The 23753-nt window shown below is 34.1% G+C and overlaps 1 protein-coding gene across 1 annotated transcript in view; it reads right to left on the reverse strand.

Moving 5' to 3' along the window:
- Window positions 1-11080: 11080 nt before the first annotated feature.
- CCDC170 (coiled-coil domain containing 170) overlaps window positions 11081-23753 on the reverse strand; it is a 115873-nt gene continuing 103200 nt past the window's right edge. Inside the window, exon 11 of the mRNA XM_074309539.1 lies at window positions 11081-15430. Within this exon, the coding sequence (XP_074165640.1) occupies window positions 15230-15430 (201 nt within the window). The 3' untranslated portion in view covers window positions 11081-15229. The remainder of the gene's footprint in view (window positions 15431-23753) is intronic.

Genomic DNA, 23753 nt, shown 5'->3' on the forward strand with positions numbered 1-23753 from the left:
CTTCTGGGGAAAATCAGCTAAGGAGAGTTGGATATTTTTAATGAAGAATACAACAGAAACATTTGTTCTTTTGATACTTAGATAAATATCTAAATGTGTATTTTGTATTCTAAGAGAAATCCAGAGAATACTAGTGGTATTAGCATTATAAATTAAAATTGAATTTTGATTCAGTCCAATTTAACAAACATTTATGAAATAGCTAACTACTGGATGTTTCCTATTACCTCTAGGATTAAACTGGCATTTGAAGCTCTTTCCAATAAAACATGGTTCCTTTTTACCTTTCTAGCCTGTCTCACACTTTATAATCCAGCTACACTGTTTCTCATGCATGACCTTTTATCTCCTTCTCTTTGGCTTTCCCCCATGACTGGAATGTTCTCCTCCTCACCTTCTTTGCTATCTCTGATTTCTTTCAAACTTCAATCAAGCACCACCTTCCAAAATGGCCTTTCCAATCCTATACACACACATGCCAGTTTTTATACCCCTCCTTCGCAAAAGTACCTTGTGTTCATTTTTTTTGTGTGTGTGTATATATATATATATATATGTATATATATATATATATCTGTGTGTGTTACAAATATATTATATACATAATATATTTGTAACATATTTAATAGAAGAATCAATATGTATATTCATATATATGTATATATACATGTATGTATCAACATGGATGCATGTGTATACACTTTTGTGTGCATCATTGTTTGTATGTATATGTATATGAATGTACATGTTGATTCGTTATTAAAATATAAACTCCTTGAAGGCAGGAATTGTTTAACTTCTACAGATTGGTGGAGAAAGAAGGCTACAACATGTAAACAGATAAATAAATAAAGCTAATTTAAGGAAGGGGAAAATACAAATCAATAACTAAGGAGATCAATAAAGGCTTAAACATAGAAGGGAGCACCTCACTAAATCCTGAAGAATACTAAGGATTCTAAAAGGTAAATTCAAGGAGGTAGTGCATTCCAGACATGGGATACCAGCCTGGGCTACATCATGCAAAAAGGAAATGTATTACCAAGTCTATGGATTACCTTAGAAGTCATCTTGACCAGACCAAGAGTATGTAAAGGGAAAGAATAGGAAATAACTCCAAAAAAGCATGTTGGATCCAGATTATAATGAACCAGGGTAAGGAATTTATAAATTATCCTAGAGGCAATAAGGAGCTATTGAAAATTTTTGAATGAGGCAATGATGTAGTTAAGATATGTTACTTAAGGTTATTTTAAAAGTTCTAATGAGATAAAGTAAAGAGAACAGTTTAGAAACAGGCAGGATGAAGTAGGAAGCAATTATAATGATCCAAGCAAGAGATGGTGACCTGAACTAGAGTGTCAGCCATTTGAGCACCCAAGTAGCCAGTGATACAGTGAATAGAGCCCTGGACCTGAAGTCAGGAAGACTAAAGTCAGTCAGTCAACAAGCATTTATATAGCACTTACTATGTGCTGAGTACTATACTAAACTCTAGGAATACAAATAGAAACAGAAAATGAGACCCTTCCCTCAAAAACCTTATACTCTAATGGAGGAAAACAGCATATAAAAGGAAGCTGAAAAGAAAATGGAAATGTGATAGGAAAAGTTCTATAAATATGAGTCAGCAGTGCATCCTGGGAAGAGATGAAGACAACTTCAACCTAGCCTCTCCCTTAAAGTCAGAAATTCTAGGAGGAATCCCCCAGTCAAAAGATGAAGTTTCAAAAGTGGAGTGAGCTTCCAGTGTGAAGAAAACAAAATAGGATAATAATAGTATCTACCTCCTAAGTTATTGTGAGGATGAATGAGATAATATTTGTAAAGTGCTATATAAATGCTAACTATTGTTATTATTGAGTGAGAAGAAGGGTACAAATAAGAAAGATGTAGAGTCAACAGAATCTGATTATTGTTAAAATTTTGAGGAGTGAGGTAAAGATAAAAAAAGAGTAAAGGATAAATCCAAGGTAGTAAATCAGGGTAACTAGAATGTTGATGGTGACTTCAAGAGAAATGGGAAAGTTTTAAAGAGGGACAGATTTAGGGAAGAAAACAATGAATTCTGTTTTTGAATATATTGAGTTTGAAATGCCATAGAGGCAGAGATATTTAACAAATAATTGGTGCTGCAAAGAATTGGCCTATGTTCATAGAATTGGGAGTTATCTGCATTAGAAATGGTATGTAAATCCATGGGAGCTGATTAAATCACTGAGAGAAAACAGAAGCCTATAGCAAAGTATTTAATAAAGTATCTCATGACATTTTTATGAGAAAGATGGAAATGTGGGCTGGACTACTTTACAATCAACTGGATTCAATTCTAGTTGAATGACTAGGCTCAAAGAGTGATGTTTTAGTGGACTACAAGCCCCAGTAGTCAATAGTGTGACATAGTAAGAAAAGGGGAAAAAAGTATTTTCATGGAAACAGAGCAAGGCAGACAGGGACACAGTGAGAGACAGAGGAGAGACACAGACAAACTGACACAGACAGATAGATATATTAGTGAAAGAAAAAAGCTGTCAGAAGAAATGGGAGGGGATGGCATCAAGGGAACAAATCAAAAAATTAGCTTTGTCAAGATAAAGGAATATCTCAGATAATAGAATAAAGGAGGAGATAACGAGGGAATGTTGAGTTTTGATAAAGAGAGTAATAGAGAAAATGACACAAAATTTAATTTCAAATTCCTTATCAAGATACAAGGCAAGGCACATAGAAAGCATAGTGGATAGTCTTGAAGTTAGGAAGACAAGAGACAAGGTCATCTGCTGAGAGAGGAACAGGAAAGAGTAATATATTGACTTTGAGAACATTTAGAATCCCCCTATAAGGAGTGTTCAAAGGTCAAAACTAAATGGAAGAAATAAGACCACAGCAAGCATAAAAAAGAACAGATGATGGTTAAAAAAAAATAAATTTCAGAAAAGTAAAACAAAAGATGAGATAATAAAGATATTAATTAAAGATAATAAAAGCTAGAATTTATAAACCACTACAAAATTTTCAAAATGATTTCTATATGCTATCTCCCTTCATCCTCATAACAATCTATGAAGTAGACACATTTATTATCCCTATTTTACAGATGAGAAAGGAAGGAAAAGAAATAATCATTTATTAATCATCCACAATGTGCCAAGCATTTTTGCTAAGTACTTTGACAACTGTTCTCTCACTTAATCCTCAAAACTAGCATCAAAGATAGGTACTATTATTAATATCATTTTATACTTGAGAAAATTAAGTCTAAGAGATGTCACACAGCTAGTCAGTATCTGAAGCAAGATTTAAATTGAGTTCTTCCTGACTCCAATTTCAGCATCTAGTCCCCATTCTAGAAAAAAAAAAAATTGCATCAGGACAAATATCAGATATAGGATTTAGAATTAGTACAGTTGTAGGTGATGGGGAATTCTAAGGCATGACTATTTCTGTGGGTGGCTTAAGTCGGTCATGAGGTTTGAGGAAGTTAATTAACTGTAACTGGGGTCTGAGAGGGCATCAACATAAATGTTGAGGTTCCTACACATGAGGAAGTGAATTTTGGTGACAAAAAAAAGGATGTGATTCATTTAAAGAAGACCTTAATAAAGAATGGAGAATGACCTGAATGGAATACAGGACAGAAATAAACTACATTAAAGTCTGCATGAAAATGAAAGTAATTTTCAAGTGACAAAGTATAAAAATATTCAGATAGTTTTTGGCAATTCATTTTCTACAAATGATATTTTTTGGTAATTAAGTAAAGACCTTAGTTAATTAAAATACAATTATTGGTCCATGGGGAAGAAACAATAAAAAGTATATTGTGTGTCAAGTCATATTCTTTCAACTGCCAGCAGAAAAAGGAGCATACCTTTCATTGAAATGACTCTAGATCTTACTAAGTCAGAATCTTCCAGATTTCTTAAAATAATTGTCATATTCTTCCCAAAGCAACCACGGTTTTTTTTTTTAAAGTACTGTTAGATTGCATTGCTAAGCACTTTCCAAATAAAATATTTGTTTCAGTAAGCATACATTTTCCCATGTTTTGTTTGTAAACATTGGTTTTCATGTCGAATGAAAATGGAAGTTTCAGTGACTGTGGTGGAGCAATTAAAATGCCCATGGGTTTTCAAATATTTCCACAGACCAACTGCCTAGTTGTTGGCCATTCTATCACTGAGGGAGATCTTAAACTCTAGTTGCTTTCTGATAGAAATCTTTAAACTCCTCCAAAAAAAAGCCCCATCTATAAAAGCATTACCCCTAAAATTTTTTTTTAAATTATTGGGCCTCCTTACAAGAATTCATTTTCAACATAATTAGAGCATTGATTGAAATTATTGCAAATCTGGATTCAGAGATCTGGGTTCAATCCTTGAGGAGGTTAGACTAGATGACCTAAAAGTTTTCATTTAGCTCTAAATAAATGAGCCATTTAACACCACTTTCTTCTAAGATTGTAGTCTTTAGACATAACATAAATGTAAGACTTATCTTTTTAGGCAAAGAGAAGAAAAACAATATTTTGATTGCATTGACTCATTGAATTAGTCTCAGTATGGTGCAACTGATGAACCTGATCAGAATTCAAAATTTGCAGTAATGAAGTAGGGAAAAACCTTGTGGAGGGCATCTTTTTTATGTACTAAAGGAAAGAATATTTCAATACATTTACCTTTAAATGTCAATGAGCCTGGTGCCCTGATCCATTGACCAGAAAGCAAGCTCCTAGAAGTTCTCAGTTTTTGCAAAGGAAGGTTCTTTTCCTCTGTATTCATCTTCCCAGGATCCTGAGGAAAGTGGTTCGAACAATTGTAATCCTGCCTCCCCAAAAGAGTAGGGGGAGGCAAGAGGACCAAACAATAAGAAAGAAAACAATAACAATGTACACTCACTTTATACTTACCAAAAGTTTTGTATAAATGCTGTAAGATCGTAAGATCCAGAACCAAAATGAACTTTAGAAGGCATCCAAATTAAGCCTGAGATTTTACAAATGAGGATTCTAAGGACCAGAGAAAGAGTCTCATTTCATCTCATTATCTCATTTAATCTCATTATCACATTTAATCTTTCCAATATAAAGTACAATCCAATTATAATGTCCATTGTGCAAATAAAGAAACCAAGGCTTTAAAAACAAAACAAACAAACAAAAAAAAAAAAAAAAAAAAAAAAAAAAAAAAAAAACAAGGCTCAAGTAAAGTCCAAGATCACACAGCTAGTAAGTGATGAAAGCATACCTTGGATATTAATTTTCTGAATCCAATTCTGCAAAAGTGCCCTAAGCACTTTTTAGAAAGGCCTAGCTTCCACTTAGAAACTAGTACTTATATCTGATAGAAGAGATACAGGGTCTCTCCTCTGTTTTATGAAGGTTCACTGATTGAGAACTGCAAGCTGAATAAAGTATAGATTTTTCTACACATCACAAAAATCAAAGGATTTAAAATAAATCATCTCAGCATTAAAAAACAGCTTAACTTCTTGAAACAAAACTCTAAAAGTCATATTTTGTATTACCTGAAAGTTTACATATCAGCTCAATCTTTGCTATAGGGTTAATAAAATCAAAGAACAGTGGGGAAAAGTAGCTCTAAACTTTGATTTCTTGATTCCATATTTCATTTATTTTTATTTACTTGAGGAATGAGGAAGGTTGCATGAGGAAAGGTTGAAAATAAATGTTATATTAATAGCCAACTTTTGTTTTTAAAAAAATGAGCACTGCTTTACACATTTTAAAACTATTTAATATCTTTCTATGTAAAAACAAAGGCCTGCCCTTGACAAACCAGTGTATTCTATTGACACAGTGAACAAGCCTATAATAGTAAAAGAATTGGCTCACAAGTTCTTCCAGTTCTCTTAGAAAAGAACATGAATTGAGGCTATTTAGAGATCAGAACTCTAAATTATGACTCCCTTCATAATTATGTCCAAAATTCAATATCCTTGGGGTTTTTTTAAGTATTTACATAGTACTTACTGTATCCCATGGAATTTATTTACATAGTACTTACTGTATCCCATGGAATTTATGGGGTGCATAAGAGGGCTAGAACTTCTAGTGTGAAAGCTTGCTGAGTTCTTTCCAGGGATTCCTCTACCTTTGGTGTCTACCTGATTCACCTAACTCTCACCCATGGCTCTAAGAAGCTATGTGCAATTGCCACACTCTGGTAAACCATCCTGGCAGACAGACTAAACTAGGTTGAAGATAGCCAACAGGCTTCAGACCTGTTGGTGAGGTAGGGGGATGTCTACTCTCAAGCATATAAAGACTTTCTCCAACAGAGTGGGTGGATGAGAATAATTCATTCCAAAGGCCATGAAAGTAGCTGAAACAGGTACTGAGGAGACCTTAGAGCTAGATCAAACATCAAACACACCAGTAGGTCATCGCACTGCCTCCCAGGCCATCTCCACTTGTCCTGACTTTTATCTTGCCACTGAACATTGATAACTCAAGAGAATGAGACTGATAATTTTGTGCAACTCTGCCTCACTTAAATCCAATTCATGCACAAGTTAAAATATCATCCTGTGATGCTACTGGTTCTCATCAAAAATAAAAGACAAAAACAACTATGTACCAGGTACTGTGACAAGCACTTCTTACAAATATTATCTCATTTGGTCATCACAGCAAACCCAGGAGGTGATTGCTATTACAACTGAGGAAAATGAGGCAAACAGTGGTTAAATAACACCAGGTAGTAAGTGTCTGAGGTTAGATTCAAACTCAATTCTTCTTGACTCCAGGCCCAGAACTTTAACTACTATACCACCAGCTACTTTATTTTTTATTGTTGTTTGTACTGTGAATAAGAAGCATTTTAATGAAATGTAATGTATACATTAAGTAGGAATGAAAATTTTATATGTGTGTATATATATATACATATATATATAAAATATAAATACAACATGAAGGTATAGGCATCTAAAATGAGAGGTTGTGGAGCTGATTACAGACTTTTTTATTTTTATATGGCATTTTATTTTTCCCTAGTTCCCTAATTTTTAACATTTGTTTTTAAAACTTTAGGCAGAAGTTTTTTTCCTTCCCAACCCTTCCCCCTCATATTGAAAGTGCAAGCAATTCTATACAGGTTATACATGTGTAATCATGCAAAACAACCATAATAGTCATGTTGTGAAAGAAAACACTGACTCTCAAAAAAACTCAAGGAAAACAAAGTTTTCTGGCTATGGATATCATTTGTCATCATAAGTCCTTCAGAGTTTTCTTGGATCATTGTATTGCTGAGAATAATTATATCATTCACAGCTAATCATCTTACAATATTGCTGCTACTTTGTACATAGTACATTTCATTTTATTTTAATTAGTTCGTGGAAGTTTTTCCAAGTTTTCTGCACATCATTTCTTATAGAACAATAGTATTCCATCATAATTTATTCAGCTATTCCCCAATTGATGGGCATTCCCTCAATTTTCAATTCTTTGCCCTCAGAAAAGAGCTACTATAAATATTTTTGTTCATATAAGTCTTTTTCCTTTTTGTATTTTTTTATCTTTTTGGGGATGCAGACTAGTGATATTGCTGGGTTAAAGAATATTTATGGTTTTATAGCCCTATGGACATAATTCCAAATTGCTCTTATAGAATGGCTGAATCAGTTCACAACACTACTAACAAAGTATTTTATGTTCCATTTTTCCCAGTCACCATTTATATTCAGACTTTATTTTTCAACTTTAAACCATTTTCCTGTGAAGAATGCTAAGGCATTACATACTTGCTTACTCTCTCCCAAAGACACAGGATTAAAGACTTTGAAGGCACATTAAAGACTATCCAACCAGTCTAAGCCTTTCAAATTTACAGGTAAGGGAAAAAAGGGTCAAGGAGGTAAAGTCCAAAGTCATGCAACAAGATAATGTCAAAGGCAGACTAGAACTTAGGTGTCAGGTGTCCTTATTCCAAATCCTTCTACTATATATAAATTCCCTTCTCTGACTAGTATTGTATAGAAGTTTCACAGAAAATTCTTGGGAGGAGGAACAGAAACTACAAAATCATGGTTATTTTAAACCTATGATAATAACTACCACAAGGCTAGGCAGATGAAAGAACTCAATAGAGAGTATTGTGGCTATTGTCTTTTCTTTTCCTTTGTATCATTCTCTCTCCTAATGTTTGTGGAACTACTTGGAAAATTAATCAGCCTCACCTGCCCATTCCCTATCATTTAGCAGCAAGTCTTCTTTAAAGAGATAGTTTATGTTATAAATGTTCATTGAATATCACTAAAAGGTGTGTGTATGGGACAACTTAATTCATAAATATTCCAGCAGTGCTATTATAAGCTATAAGCTACAGCTGAGTGGAACTCAAATGAATAGTAAAATAAGAATGTGAGAAAGCCACCAAGATACCAATGGGTACTCCTACATGAAGAGAATTCTCCTCCCGTCTTATAGAAATCTCAGTTCTCCACCTCCTTTTTTTGTGTGAATATGTACACCAGTAACTTTGTGTGCATTTCAGGATAGAGTTTTAACAGCAATGCAATTAGAGACTAGATCATTCTTCACATTCAAGAAAAAGTTCTGTTTTGACATAATTTTAAAATTAATATCCTACTTTTCAAGTGTTCTTAAAAATTTCAGATCACTGATTGGTCAGGATACCCATTCCTAAGCTCATGGATAGTATTTTCTCCATTCAAGCCTGGTCTTTGAGGTAATTTGGTCTTGAAACACATTCAAGATCCTCCATAGCTTCAACTACAGGCACCTCCTGACTGAGGGAGAAACTACAATAGGCTAGATTGCATCATTAATCTAAGAATGATACATAAGTAATGCACCTGGGAAGTGGTAATTATTCTAGGATATATAATCTTCTCAGCTAATAAGTGTCCTGAGAATGACCACGATAGAAACTTCTGCTATTTTCTGGGGTATGGAGTCTGTGTATATGTGAGTGAGAGGGGGGTGGGAAACAAAACTTTTTGTAAAAATTAGAAGAGAAAAAACCTGTTCAGCTTTTGGCATGCAAACTTATGGTGTTACATGTAGCCAGGCTTTCAAAGAAAACTGTTAACTCCTAAGAAGCAAAAAAGGGAGGAGAAATACAATAAAGCACATTTAGGAAAGGAGCCTCTCAAAATGGGAGCTGCATTTGAAATTTCTGTCTATAATAAGTTATAATAATAATTTGATATATCACAGCCTCAATTCTATAGACTGAATTTCCTACATCAATAGAACCTTGAACCATGACGAGGCACATCTATAAATATAAGACAATTGACTAATGAAAAAGACTACCTAGAATATCCCCAGCTCAACCTGTTGGACTTGACACCTAGTAAATAGTTCATTGATCCTAGATATCCCAAATCAATTTCCACATGTTCCATAAAACTTTCCTCATCTTTCAGATATCAGTAATCTCACAGATCCTTTGAACCACCATAGCTCTTTGTCCCTCTTTTGTTGCCCATAGATGTTTTACCTTGCATTCCAGATATTAATCTATTAAATGTAAACTCCATATACATTGTACACAATAACAGCAAGAATATGCAATGATCAACTATTAAAAGTTTCATTCTTCTTGGTAGTTCAGTGATTCAAAGCAATGCCAATAGACTTTGGACATAAAATTTCTGTCTTTAACCAGAAAAAGAACTAAGAAGAGTGAATATATATATATATATATATATATATATATATATATATATATATATATATATATATATATCAACACATGCTATGTTCACTTCCTTTTCTGTTTTTTATCTCTCCCATGGTTTATTCCTTTTGCTCTGATTTTTCTCTCCCAAGATAATTCATGTGTGTTATTTAACTCAATGTGTATTAAAAACAAACTAAAAAAGAACTAAGCTCCATGAGGGCAGGAGTCTGCCATATATCTTCTTTGAATTCCTTACAGTCTTTGACCTGTTTTTTGTTCAATAAATGTTCATTGAATGAATATGAATGGATAAATCAATGACAAAGTAGAATCATGTCATATTCCTAAGAGGAGAGGGGTAATTTCCCTTTTCTGCTCAAATTTTAAAAGGATTTGCAAAGAAAAAAATCCATTAAAAATCTCTCTTCATCTTTGACTTTATATATTTAAAGGATATTTTAGGCCACTAAGAAAAGCTGAAGCTTCAAAAAAAAAAAAAAAAAAAAAAAAAAAACCACCACCAGATAGTTGGCTGACTTTCCACAAAAAATAGGCAGGACTTTTTGGCAGCAACCAAAAAGAAATGTTGCAGCCAAAATATTGACAGCTGCCAATGGAATGGAAAAACTTTCAGTTAAACAGGATTTTAGGACAAAGTATCTTCATCCTCATTCTCAAAAGGTATGAACTATTATTATCAGAAAAGCACTGGATGCAACCTCTTCCCTAGAAAACTAAGAGTTGTAGTTCAAAACTTGAACTTGAATTGTTCAAATCCTCTGTCTTTTCTACACAGACAGCACTCTCTTTTATATTGCTTCTTTGCTCAATAAGTCCACTACAAAATTATGTATGGACAAAAATTTATATAATGCAAGTATCACTGAACTAGAAGTCAAGATACCTTCTTAAACTTTTCTGATTCTGTTAATAATAAATTACCTTTTTTGTGTTCAATTTTCTGGGAATATTCATACCCACTCACAAAGCTGCTGATAAAATGAAATGATGCACATGAAAGCATTTTTAAATTGTCATGCAAATTTATAAGCCTCCTACCAAGCCAATAAGATGAATCTGTATCTTAATATTATGCACTGGAAATCCATTCAATTCTGGATACAGTTGAAAATCCTGATACATTCAAAAAAACAATACATCTTAGTGTCTTAGTATTAACATTGTATTCTTATAAGAGAAATATATACATATGTGTAAATATATATATATGCAGATACATACCCTCATATATGTGTGTATGTGTGTGTTTCCAAAGTGATTAAGACAACTCCTCCATAGTTTCATAATGGCAGATCTTTCTGACCAAAAATTACATTCCTGAAAGTGAAAATGAGCCAGGCTATATAGCTTTTCTAGCACTACAATAGATAGGAGTCAACAAATTCATTTTCAACAAAGATTTATTCAGCGCTAAACACTCAGAATAAAAAGAAAAGAATAATTATGCCTGCTTTCAAGGAGCTTATAATCTAATACAGGAAGGTCAGGAGAAGAGAAAGAGACAAGAACATTGGAGCAATCTAATGTATTTTATTATGAAATATAAAATATGAATGAACTTTACTATGGAATATAATCATTTCCTTATTGAAATTGTAAATTAATTATAAAGACACTCTGTGGCATTCAATTGTCAAATTGTCAAACCAGAAATTTTTCACTCAAAAAAGAAATTTTATTAAAACATTTCCAATTTTACATTTTCAAAATTAAAAAACCAAGTAATGTCCATATGAGATTGTATATGAGGGAAGAGATGCATGTGTGTGTATGTATTGTATGGGATAGAAGTATATGTCAGATGAAATAAGTGCAGTAGACATAGTCATTTTATCTCACATTCCTTTTTTTACTAGAAATTTTGAATTATTTTCTTATCTAAAAATTTTCTATGTCTCTATAAAATTGTTTTATAGATATCTAGACAGACATATAACACATATGCTATATTTATATTTTGAGACAGAAATATTTTCAAATGGATATTATGATTTGTCCATTTCAATCTCTTACATGACCTTGAATATATATTTAGTTATCTTAAGTCTCTAAATAGAAAAGAAAAAACTAAGATGTTTTGTTTTTAAATGAAAATAACATTAACTGAAACCATGCTAAAGTTATTTTTAGAAAATAATTAAGACAAATTAAATTCATTTCACTAAATTTCAAAAGAAGAAAGTTCAAACTGAGAGGATATTGTAAATTTCATTCTTTCATTTAGCAAATATTTGCTAACATCTCATTATGTCCCATGTTAAAGATTGGAATTAGGAGGAATGCAGAGAGTAAAGAACAATGTGTGTTCAAACAAAGAGTTATTGAATTTCATTCCAGTGCCTAATTTAAGCTGAGTTGTTTCCCAGACTCCTTTGCCATCCATATCTCCCCCAGATAACATGGGATTTGAAACAGCTAAAAATTGCTTAGGGAGGAGTGTGAGAAGGTATCCAGAGGCTGCAGCTGGGAACCTGAGACAAGAATTGGCTAAGGCTGCCAGATCTTCCCTTGCTATACACACACACACACACACACACACACACACACACACACACACATCCCACACTACACCACATGCTGAGGAACACCCTCAATGAAATCTGTGTATTTGGGAATTGTGAATATAAATAGAAAAGTAAAATAAGTTCCTGCTCTGAAAAGAGCTCACATTCTAATGGTAGAGACACTATAGTGAAAAGGTTTCAGCTATAAGTCTGATGGAAAAGTTCCATGATCCTTTGAGTACCATAGCAAAACAGATGATAATGCATACTTTTTATTGTCATTTCTACTGAAAAATCCTATCACTTTTAGTTGTTGATCTCTTTGACAAAGCTGAGGGATTACTTTTTTTTTGTTTGTTGGTTTTTTTGTTTTTTTGTTTTTTTGTTTGTTTTGTTTTTTGCTTTGCTGAGACAATTGGGGTTAAGTGACTTGCCCAGGATCACACAGCTAGGAAGTGTTAAGTGTCTGAAGCCAGATTTGATCAGGTCCTCCTGACTTCAGGGCTGGTACTCTACTCACTGGCTACCTAGCTGCCCCTGGATTAAATTTAAAAAAAAAAAAAAAACTTTTCTTTTCTTTCTAGGTCTTCAATAGTTATGATTGCAGCATTCACAGAAGGAATTGCCAAACTGTATCTTCCCAAAGGGTGCTTTATGAGGATGGTAGCTACAGGAGCAGGATGATAGCAGAAGTGTGAAGAAAATGCTGTCACTTCCAAGACTCTTGAGCTTACCTGCCAATTTATGACAACTGGTAACAGTAAGCATTTGCTGTAGTGATATTGAAAAAAGTGGGCCCCTTCTCTATAGTAATTGCTCATTTCAATGATGGCTGAGAGGCCCAGATTGAAGAAGGACCAGGAGTATAAAACAGAGTGCTGCTACTGGATGAAAAGACCTGGGCTGTCTCTAAATGGTAGTGGTTTAACTTGCCTGATATTCACCACTTCCTATTTCTCTACCTTAGGGTACTTTGATGCTTCACGAAAGCATTACAGGGAAGCTAGAAGAAACCTTCTTCTTCTTCTTCTTCTTCTTCTTCTTCTTCTTCTTCTTCTTCTTCTTCTTCTTCTTCTTCTTCTTCTTCTTCTTCTTCTTCTTCTTCTTCTTCTTCTTCTTCTTCTTTTCTTCTTCTTTCTTCTTCTTCTTTTCTTCTTCTTCTTCTTCTTCTTCTTTTCTTCTTCTTCTTCTTCTTTTCTTCTTCTTCTTCTTCCTTCTTCTTCTTCTTCTTCCTCTTCTTTTTCTTCTTCTTCCTCCTTCTCCTCCTCCTCCTCCTCCTCCTCCTCCTCCTCCTCCTCCTCCTCCTCCTCCTCCTCCTCCTCCTCCTTCTTTTTTTTTCTTTTGCTGAGTTTGGGATTAAGTGACTTGCCCAGGGTCACACAGCTAGGAAGTGTTAAGTAAGTGTCTGAGGCTAGATTTGAACACAGGTCCTCCTGACTTCAGGGCCCATGTTCTAGAGAAATTTCTATCTAACAGCAGATAAATTTGATGTTAAAGAAAATTTCAATACATTTTTCTCAGTGATGACAAAAATCTGATTCCCAGGAAATATATGCATGCAATGAGAAGACAGGGAAAGACCCAAGGAAAAAAAAATGAAAAGTGTTTAGAATGAAATACGAATTTTTGTCTTAGACAAATGAAGGAAGGAGGGGAAAGAGGGAAAATTTGTTTCTTAACAAATTGACTTGATTACTTTGTAAAGGAAACAAAAATGAAACTTAAAGACCTCAGCTATGAGCCTGTACTGTTTTTCCCTTTGTACAGTGCCTGGCACATAGTAAGTGCTTAATAAATGTCTTGTATTCATAGAAGCACTTGTTTATAAGAGATTCAATAGATTCAATTTAAAGAGAAAGGAATACAGTAACACCTCAATATCTATCGTCAATTGGTTCCAGAAGGCAGGACAAGTGGCAAAAATGACAAGTACCTAATAAATTTTTCTCATAAGAAGCATATCTCTAGATCACAGCTTAACTATCCTTCCCAATCCAATTCCTCAAAGGCGCAAATGGGGCTTCCAGCTGGGAAGAAACAAGCCAGCCCAGATGAGCCAGGTTCCTCCTTTCTTGGCCCAACTCACTTTCTGAGAGGAACCAAGACCTTTATACTCTCCCCCCACCAAATGCCTCCTAGGCTCCTTCTGGAGGTCAAGCTATATTGGAAGTGGAAGCTAAGGTCCTAAACTCTCCCCAATCTGGGGCTCAGAGCTTCCAGCAGTCCTGGGTCCTCCATGCCCCTCACCTACTTCTGGGTTCCCACCTCTGCTGCTCCTGCTCCTGCTGCTGCTCCTCCTACTGAGCATGCCTGCCACTCTATGCCCCTTCCAGTATTACTGATTTTGGAGCAGGAAGACTATGCAATGCAGCCACATTGTCCTGCAGGAACTGCCCCTCAACTTACCCCAGACCACACAATTTCAGCATCATGGGCTCCAATCTAACAGTCCTGCATGCTGCTGCCCTTGCTGGGGAGGAGCTGCCTATCACCAAAGGTAATAAACATCAGCAACATCAAAAACTGAGCAATCCACCTGGTCAACCTCCATCCCTCCTGCTCAACTAAGGCAACAGCCAAGTGCAATGAATGCTGAACAAATATAAAATGCTGAAGCTTTTTTTTCTTGTCAAAAAGCAGAGTTTCAAAGCAGAAGAGTGCCCAAGTACCACTGTATTTGCATCTCATTGTTTATTATATAAGATCTAAGAACCTGCTTTCATTAAATCCAAATCAACATTGGTAGAAAAATTACACAATTTAAACCATGGAACATGGATGAAAGAGATCTGCCTCCATTGTCTGTATCTCCAACTGATTGCACAAAGGTATAAAATAATAGTGGGTCATTTCCATAACTAAAATTTGAATCTAGGTTTATAAACCATTCAATCTCCTGTTTCAGTGTAAGATCTTCCAAAGGGATCCCGACATTGACTCTATTCAAACAAATGGAGAAGTGAAAAATTCTGTCTCAGCACTACCTCCCTCATCTCTTAGTGCTACTTCCCTCAAGTGAGGCAGAGGTCAGTGTAAAAGTTTTAAGTGTTCTTGTGAGGATCTATCTTGTCCAATAGTCAGGTCTTTAATGCAAGCACAGGGAACAAAGTGATGCTGATGAGAATGGATGAGTCTTTCAAGGCATTTGATGATTTCATAATCAGGAACAGCAAGGCTGGTAATATTTAGGCCCAACATCCGTGAAACCACTTCCCTGAAGTCCACCAGCTGAAATAACAAAAAGAATCAAAATATCATATGTGATAAAAGAGAACCACTAAAAAGCCAAAGAGAATAATAAACTCTGTAGGATCATGCAAAATGAACAAAATAAATTCATTGAACAAATTTATCCTTTAAAAAATAGATGAAGATGAAATTTGTTTCTATAGAACATATCTCCCTTTTTTCCTTTTACCTATTTTCTTTTTTTTTTCTTTTTTTTTTTTTTACAAATTCATCAATAGCCCAATTTTCCCTCCCAACTATCACACCACAGCACCAAATAAAAAACAAAAACAAAGATTGCATAGTCAAGAAAAACAAATCCCCCATAAACTGGGACATAGATACATTGTTGGTGGAACTGTGAACAGATCCAACAATTCTGGGAGAGCAGTTTGGAACTATGCTCAAAAAGTTATCAAACTGTGCATATCTTTTGATCCAGTAGTATTACTATTGAGCTTATATCCCAAAGAGATCTTAAAGGAGATAAAGGGCCCATGTGTGCAAAAATGTATGTGGCAAGAAACTGGAAACTGAATTGATGCTCAACAATTGGAGAATGGCTGAATAAATTATGGTATATGAATGTTATAGAATATAATAAGAAACTACCAGCAGGATGATTTCAGAAAGCCCTAGAGAGACTTACATGAACTGATGTTAAATGAAATGAGCAGAACCGGAGATCATTATACATGGCAACAATAAGACTATACAATGATCAGTTCTGATGGAAGTGGCTCTCTTCAACAATAAGATGATTCAAACTAGTTCCAATTGCTCAGTGATGAAAAGAGCGATCTATATCCAGAGAGAGGACCATAGGAGCTAAGTGGACCGCAACATAGCATTTTCATTCTTTCTGTTGTTATTGGTTTGCATTTTGTTTTCCTTCTCAGGTTTTTTTTTCTTTCTAGATCTGATTTTTCTTACAGCAAGATAACCGTATAAATATGTGTATATGTATTGGATTTAACATATACATATATTATTATTATAGCTTTTTATTTAAAAGATTTATGCATAGGTAATTTTTTGGCATTGACAATTGCAAAACCTTTTGTTCCAACTTTTCCCCTCCTTCTCTCTACCCCTTCCCCCAGATGGCAAGTTGACCAATACATGTTAAATATGTTAAAGTATAAGTTAAATACAATATATGTATACATGTCCAAACAGTGGATTTAACATATATTTTAACATATATAATATGTATTGGACTACCTGTTATCTAGGGGACGGAGTTGGGGGAAGGAGGAGAAAAGTTGGAACAGAAGGTTTTGCAAGGGTCAATGTTGAAAAATTACTCATGCATGTGTTTTGTAAATAAAAAACTTTAATGAAAAAAAATCCCCAAATTGTTCATAGATTTCTCTGAAAACAAAGACTCCAGTAGTCCCCAGAGTAGAGAAACTACTTGTGAGAAAATGTCTTCTATTCAAAATAGGTTAGCAATTACTCTGAAATTTTGTTTTAATTGCCTGAGACAGTTGAGTGGTTAAATGATAGAACACATAGCCAGTATAGATCTCAACTGAGACTAACTCTCTATTGACTAAGTCATACTAACTGTTAAGATGTTGTTCAATAAAACAAAATAAAATTTTTTTATAAATAAAAAGAACATTAAAAGAAAATATCTCAGCTCTTGGAAAGGAAAGTGGTCATGGAGTTAAGACTGGAAGGAACCTTAAAATTCTAGTGTCCTTATTTTATAGATGAGGAAGTTGGGTTATAGATTAGCTAAGTGATTTTCCAGAGGTTACATAGCAAGTAAATAGTTTCAAATCCAGAGATAATTGCTACAAGGAAGCATAGACAGATTCATTAAGAGCAAGTCATGCTAAACCAACCCCATTTTCTTTTTCTTAAGAGGGTTATTGTGCTAATTCAAAAACTAGTGAATAATGGATTGATTGCAACTTAAAGATCTCTATCACAGTTTGATTCTGTTCAATTCTTATCTATTCAATAAACATTTATTAAATGCCTACCATTGTAGGCACTGGGAATACAAAGACAAAAACAGTGATTGACATTTATTGAGCATTTAATAAATGTTTGATGACTTAACTTGATTCTGTTGGGGAAAAACATGTACCAAAAAATAAAATGTAAAAAAAAAAAAAAAAAACATATGCCAACAAATTAAAGAAATTAAATTTTTAAAAATGTAAAAAATAAGCATGTACCAAAAAATCAAATATAAAAAACCATATACCAAAAAAAATGTAAAATATATATGCAAAGTGGTTTCCAGGAATTGTTGTTTTTTTGTTTTGTTTTGTTTTGTTTTTATGAAAAGGGCCAATGAAGTCACAGGTGATGTCTTGACTCATACATGAACTGGATTTAAGTGAAGCAGGGTTGCACAATCATTAAGCCTCATTAGCCTCTCTTACCCTAAGTCACTGAAGTCCAATAGCAAGGTACAAGTCAGGATGAGTGGAGATGATATAGGATGCAGTGGATGTCTGATAAGCTCTAAGCAGTACTTCAGCCACCTTCCAACGCTCCCTTGGATGGCTTACTGACTGGTTTATGCTCCATTGGGTATCCTCAACCTGGTCTAGCCTGCCTAGTGAGATGGTTTAGCATGTAAAATATGTTTTACTTGGTTTATCAGGAGAGTATAGCCACTACATATGCTACATCTTCATGGAGTCACAGGTGAAAGTTGAGTGCTAGGTAGACACCAAAGATGAATAAGCAGCCCTAACAGGGCTCTTAGCAAGCCCTCATGCCAGAGATGCCAGTCCTCTTCAAATTCCCCTACACCCTAATTTTTCTGGGTTTCTAGGAGTAGATCATTACAACCAAGGAGATGATAAGAGGCTTCCAAGTTACCAAGTCTTATAGGTTCTTCCACATATCTTGTATAGTCTCTTCACTTTATTACCACCATCCTCATTCAAAACTTAAGCATCACTCATCTGGACTTTTGGACTAGCTTCCTACTATGACTTCCTGCTTCAATTTTCTTCCATCTTTAGTTCATCTTTTACTCAGCTGCTAGAGTGACATTTTTCTTTTCTAAAGCATGGGTTGAATCACAGAGCACTCTCCATAATAAACTCCAAATGACTCTCTATTATCTCTAAGATCAAGTACAAACTCCTCCAACCTGCCCTTTCAGACCAATTATCATGCATTATTTCCTTTTACACACTCTACAACACAGCTAACATGATCGTCTTGATATTCTTCATGAATGACTTTCCATATTCCATTTCTAAGCTTTTATATTGGCTGCCTCCCATGCCTGAAATGCATTTCTTCCTTCCCTCTTCTTCACAGAATCCCTTGTTTTTGTCAAATCTAATTTTGAGTCTCACCTTCAACATGAAACCATTTGATCACTCTACTTACCCAGTTGTTAATGCCCTCTCCTAAAAAAATTACATGCATATATATATATCTGTATGTGTGAATATTTGTGTATGTATATATATATATATATTTACATGTAATATATATTTATGTGTCTATATACATGAGTATATATATATGCATCTATTGTGTATAGGAATATTGTATATATACATTATATGTGTGTGCATTAATTATGTATATAATGTATATGTATATGAATATTTTTGTTTTTCAGTCATGTGAGATGACCCCATTTGGGGATTTCTTGTCAGAGATACTGGAGTAGTTTCCTATTTCCTTCTCAGCACATTTTAAATAAGGAACTGAGGCAGAGTTAAATGATTTACCCAGGATAACACAGCTAGTAAGTATCTGAAGTCAGATTTGAACTCAAGGAGATGAGTCTTTCTGACTCCAGGCACAGCACTCTATCCACTGTTCCCCCCTAACTTCACCTTATATATTATGTATGTATCTATGTAGGTATGTATATATATATATGGTATGATTTCTTTCATAGCCTTTCCTTAATTTCTTCTTTTTTTTGGGGGGGGGAGTTAAGTTAGCCATGAGGCAAAGAGGAAAAAGCTTATCCACTTACTACTCCCACATTGTTATTACTCATTCTGATGCTCAAAGAAATCCTAAGGGATCCATTCTCTCTGCTCTGGGAAGTTATTCAAATAAGTTGATAACTTTCTTCCTTTAAATATGAGGCCTTCTCCAGAAACTTTACTCTGGAAGATATTGCAGTCTTAAATCTCTTTTCCATGTGGATTTTTTCTAATTTATCCTCTTAATCCTCTATCCAAAGCACTAGTACACACAGCTTAACAGTTCATCAATATTTTAATAATATAAAGATTAAAGCAAGCTGTGAAAATTGGACTATTGCTACATATTAGCAGAAAAAGAGACTCCATGTTTGTCCACTGATTAACCAGTTTAGTCAGCTTCATTCAGACAAGGAATATTGGGCTCTCTTGGTTATCAGTTTAGCAAACTTCATCTAATCAATGCATGAAAAATTTGATGTGTCTTTACTTCACAACAACCTTGTGAACAATAAGGGAAAGGAGGGTTGCAATTCAGGCTTCCTACTGATTGACTGTTTTCCAAATTCCCTCCTTCTTGAGTCCCAGAGAATCAATCCAAAAATCATAACTAGACAGAATAGCAGATTCCCAGAGGTATGTACTATTGATTGGGATTCAGATCTTATTATATGCCTTTGTTCCTTTGTAATCCTTTGCCTGTGTTTCTTCTGAGTGCCTTATCCATGTTCTTCTCACATAACCTTATAAAGAAAAATGGCCAAAAATGTATGGCTTAGCCAATCATTGAGAAAGAAAACAAGGCTGCTCTCTCATTCCAAGAGCCATGGAAAACAAAGTGATATGAGAAAAACTTTCCCCTGTGGATAGGAACAACCATCCTTCAGAGCAGATAATTGTCTTTGTCCTTAATCACCAAGCATCTTTACAACCTCTTCTGCTATTGTTTAACACTATCTCAAACACAGTCGCCATCTCCAGCTCCCCAACTTTCCATACCTACAGAGTCTGCAAACCAACCCTCTACTTGCTCCCACCATGTTGCTGTTAATTGCCATAGTATCTTGCCCTGCGTTTTTCCAGCAGCACTGCTAAAGTCAAGTCGGAAGACTTCCTTAATCTACCTAAAAATTACTATGAGCCAGATGTAGCTTCAGGAAAGCTTTTTTTGAAATTTTTTGCAAATTTTCCCTTCCTCCACACTCACTACCCAACTTACACGTTTCTGACAAAAAAAAAAAAAAAGTGGTTATATCTACAGCTATTTATTAACTTAATAACTTGGATATACTCTATATCATATAGATCTCTACATGTATGCATAAATGCATGTATGTATATATGAGTATAGAATCTGAGTGATTAGAACAATGGTGGTACCCTCAAAAGTTATAGGAATGTTGAGAAACTGGGAGAATTTGGAAGGAAATTTAAGGAGTTCTCTTATGGATATATTGTTTGACATGCCTAAGAGATAACCAGTTAATATTGTACAATGGACAATTGGTGATGTAAGATAACAAGTAGATGCAAGATAGCAAATGAAGCTGGATCTATACATCTAAGAATTATATACAGAGAAATAACAATAGAACGCATGAGAGCTGATGAGATAATCAAGATAAGAGCGTTGTGTGGTGAGAAGATAACCCATGACAGAGCTGTGGAGTATACCTAGGCAAAGGGAATGGAGTAAAAATGCTGATCTAGCAAAAGAGACAAAGTAGATTAATAGGCAAGAGAACCAGGAAAGAGAAATTTAACAAAAATCCATGGAGAGAAAATATCCAGGAGGAGAGGATGGTCAACAATGTCAAATGATGCAGAGTAGTTAAGAAGAATGAGAACTTAGTTAAGGTTTTAGGATTTTGCTTTAGAAGATATCAGTAGCTTTGGAGAGAACAGTTTTAGTTGAATGATGAAGTCAAAAGTCAGGCTTTAAGTAAAAGAAATGAACATAACTTTTTCTAAAAAAAAAAATTAAAAAATTAAAAAAACTTTTTGTGAAAGGGAGGAGAAATATATGACAGTAGTTTGATAAGATCATATAAGCAAAAAGTTGGGTTTTATTTTTAAAGATAGGGTGATCTGAGCATAATTGTGGACAAAATAATAGATAATAAAAATCATATAAGAATAAACATTAATTTAATACTGGAATAAGGGATGATAAGATGGGCAAATGCATAGGAGATAGGATTAACTAAAGAATAAAAGCAAAGGGATTAATATCATCAAGGAAATAGGACAGCTTATATAATTATTTAAATGAAGGTATTGATGGCATATTTATAAAATTTATGGGTTAGATGAAATCTGTTAGAGATACACAGGATGACAGAATAAGGACCCAAAAAGGTGGCTACAAGTTATAACAGAATGACAAAACTAAGAAAGTAAAATTTAATTGAAAAAATGTAAAGTTCTGCAATTGGATTCATAATTCAACTGTCAGAGTACTCAGTAGGGAAAATAAAGCTAGAAAAAATAGTTCATGTAGCAAAAAAAAAAAAAAAAAAGCCTAAGGTTTTACTGCACTGAAAATTCTAAATGAAACACTAGATAAAGGAGAAGCCTATCCCAGTTAATAGGAAAAAGTTCCATGCCAATATTTCATTGTGGGATGGAGATAACCCTGGATCCCCAAAAGCTATATGAATGAAACATAAGGTATAGTAGATTTTAGCAAAGTGGAAAGGTTTCCAATGTAGATGTTATAACAATCTGTATCTGGTGTAAGGGTCAAACAGGTGACTACCAAAAAAGCATATCCCCAATAGGCTGACGAGCCAAACAGAATACAATCTTAAATTGCATACTTAGTATTGTAGTATCTCTAGCAAAAGAGGTGATAATTCTACTGTATCCCAATTCTGGTTAATCCTCATCTGGAAGATCGTGTTTGTTTATGACTGCCACATTTAAAGAGACAAGCAACATGCAACAAGTCCACATTGCTAAAACCAAGCTAATAAAAGGATTCAAAAGCTCTGAGAAAAAAAAATGGTTAAAGAAACTGGGGATATTTAGCTCAGAAGATAGAAAATCTGTATGAGCCATGATAGTTTCCTGTTTAAATACCTTAAGGGTTGTCATTCAGAAGAGAAATTAAGTTTGTTTGCTTTGGTCCCAGACTACACAGAAAGTTACATATTTGCTGATACAACTAAATCTGATGAGGAATAAAAAAGGAACTTGCCTGAAGAGATCAATGGAAATATATACGGGATATGTCAACCAATTTAGAATATATTTTAAAATACATACAAAACATAGAAATAGGGCATGTAGCTAAGGATAAACACAAAACACTAGCATGATAAGAATCACGTCAAGGGAAATGAGGCTCACAATGATTTGTGGCTTTTGAAGAATGCTAAAGACCTTTTAGTAGTGGCAAAGAATTAGAAACTAAGTAGATTCCCATCACTTGGAGAATGGCTCAATAAGTTATGATATATAAATGTTATGGAGTATTATTTTTCTATAAGAAATTATCAGCAGGGTGACCAGAGAAGCCTAGAGAGATTTACATGAATTGATGCTAAATGAAATGAGTAGAACCAGGAGAACATAATACATAGCAACAAGAAGATTATATGATGATCAATTCTGATGGAGGTGACTTTTTTCAACAGTGAGGTGATTCAGACAAGGTTCATTGGTTTTGTGATAGAGAGAGTTATCTGCACCCAGAGAGAGGACTGTAGGGAATGAGTGTGGATCATAAGATAGTATTTTCATTTTCTTGATTATTGTTGTTAGATAGCATTTTGTTTTTTTCTCATTTTTCCCTTTTTGATCTGATTTTTCTTATGCAACAAGATAATTGTGGAAATATGTATAGAAGAATTGCATATGTTTAGTATATATTGGATTGTTTGCCATATAGGGGAGGGAGTGGAGGGAAAAGAGGGAGAAAAAAATTGAAACACAAGGTTTTTGCAAAGGTGAATGTTGAAAAACATCTATGCATGTGTTTTGAAAATAAAAAGTTTTATTTAAAAAAGAATACTAAAAATAAGAAAAGGGAGTTTTTATATCTATATTTGATCTTCAAGATGAAAATTGAAGAAATGATCAGAATAATTATCGAGGTAAATCTATATTGATCTTCAATATGAAAATTGAAGAAATGATCAGAATAATTATCGAGGTAAATAGAATGATTATAACGAACAAGGGAAAGAAAGCTGAACTATCCATCTATTTTGCTGCTATTTTCTATATAAAAGAAAATAATACTGAGACTGGGAGAATAACAAAAATAATTAACAGGGCATTAAAAGCCAAGATAAGTCAAGACACATGTAAAACAGTACCTAATTACCTTCAAATAATCAGATCTAAATAATTTATATATGAGAGAATTAATTAATATGATTGCTGAAAGAAGT

This window comes from Sminthopsis crassicaudata, chromosome 4, assembly GCF_048593235.1.
Source record: "Sminthopsis crassicaudata isolate SCR6 chromosome 4, ASM4859323v1, whole genome shotgun sequence".
NCBI lineage: Eukaryota > Metazoa > Chordata > Mammalia > Dasyuromorphia > Dasyuridae > Sminthopsis > Sminthopsis crassicaudata.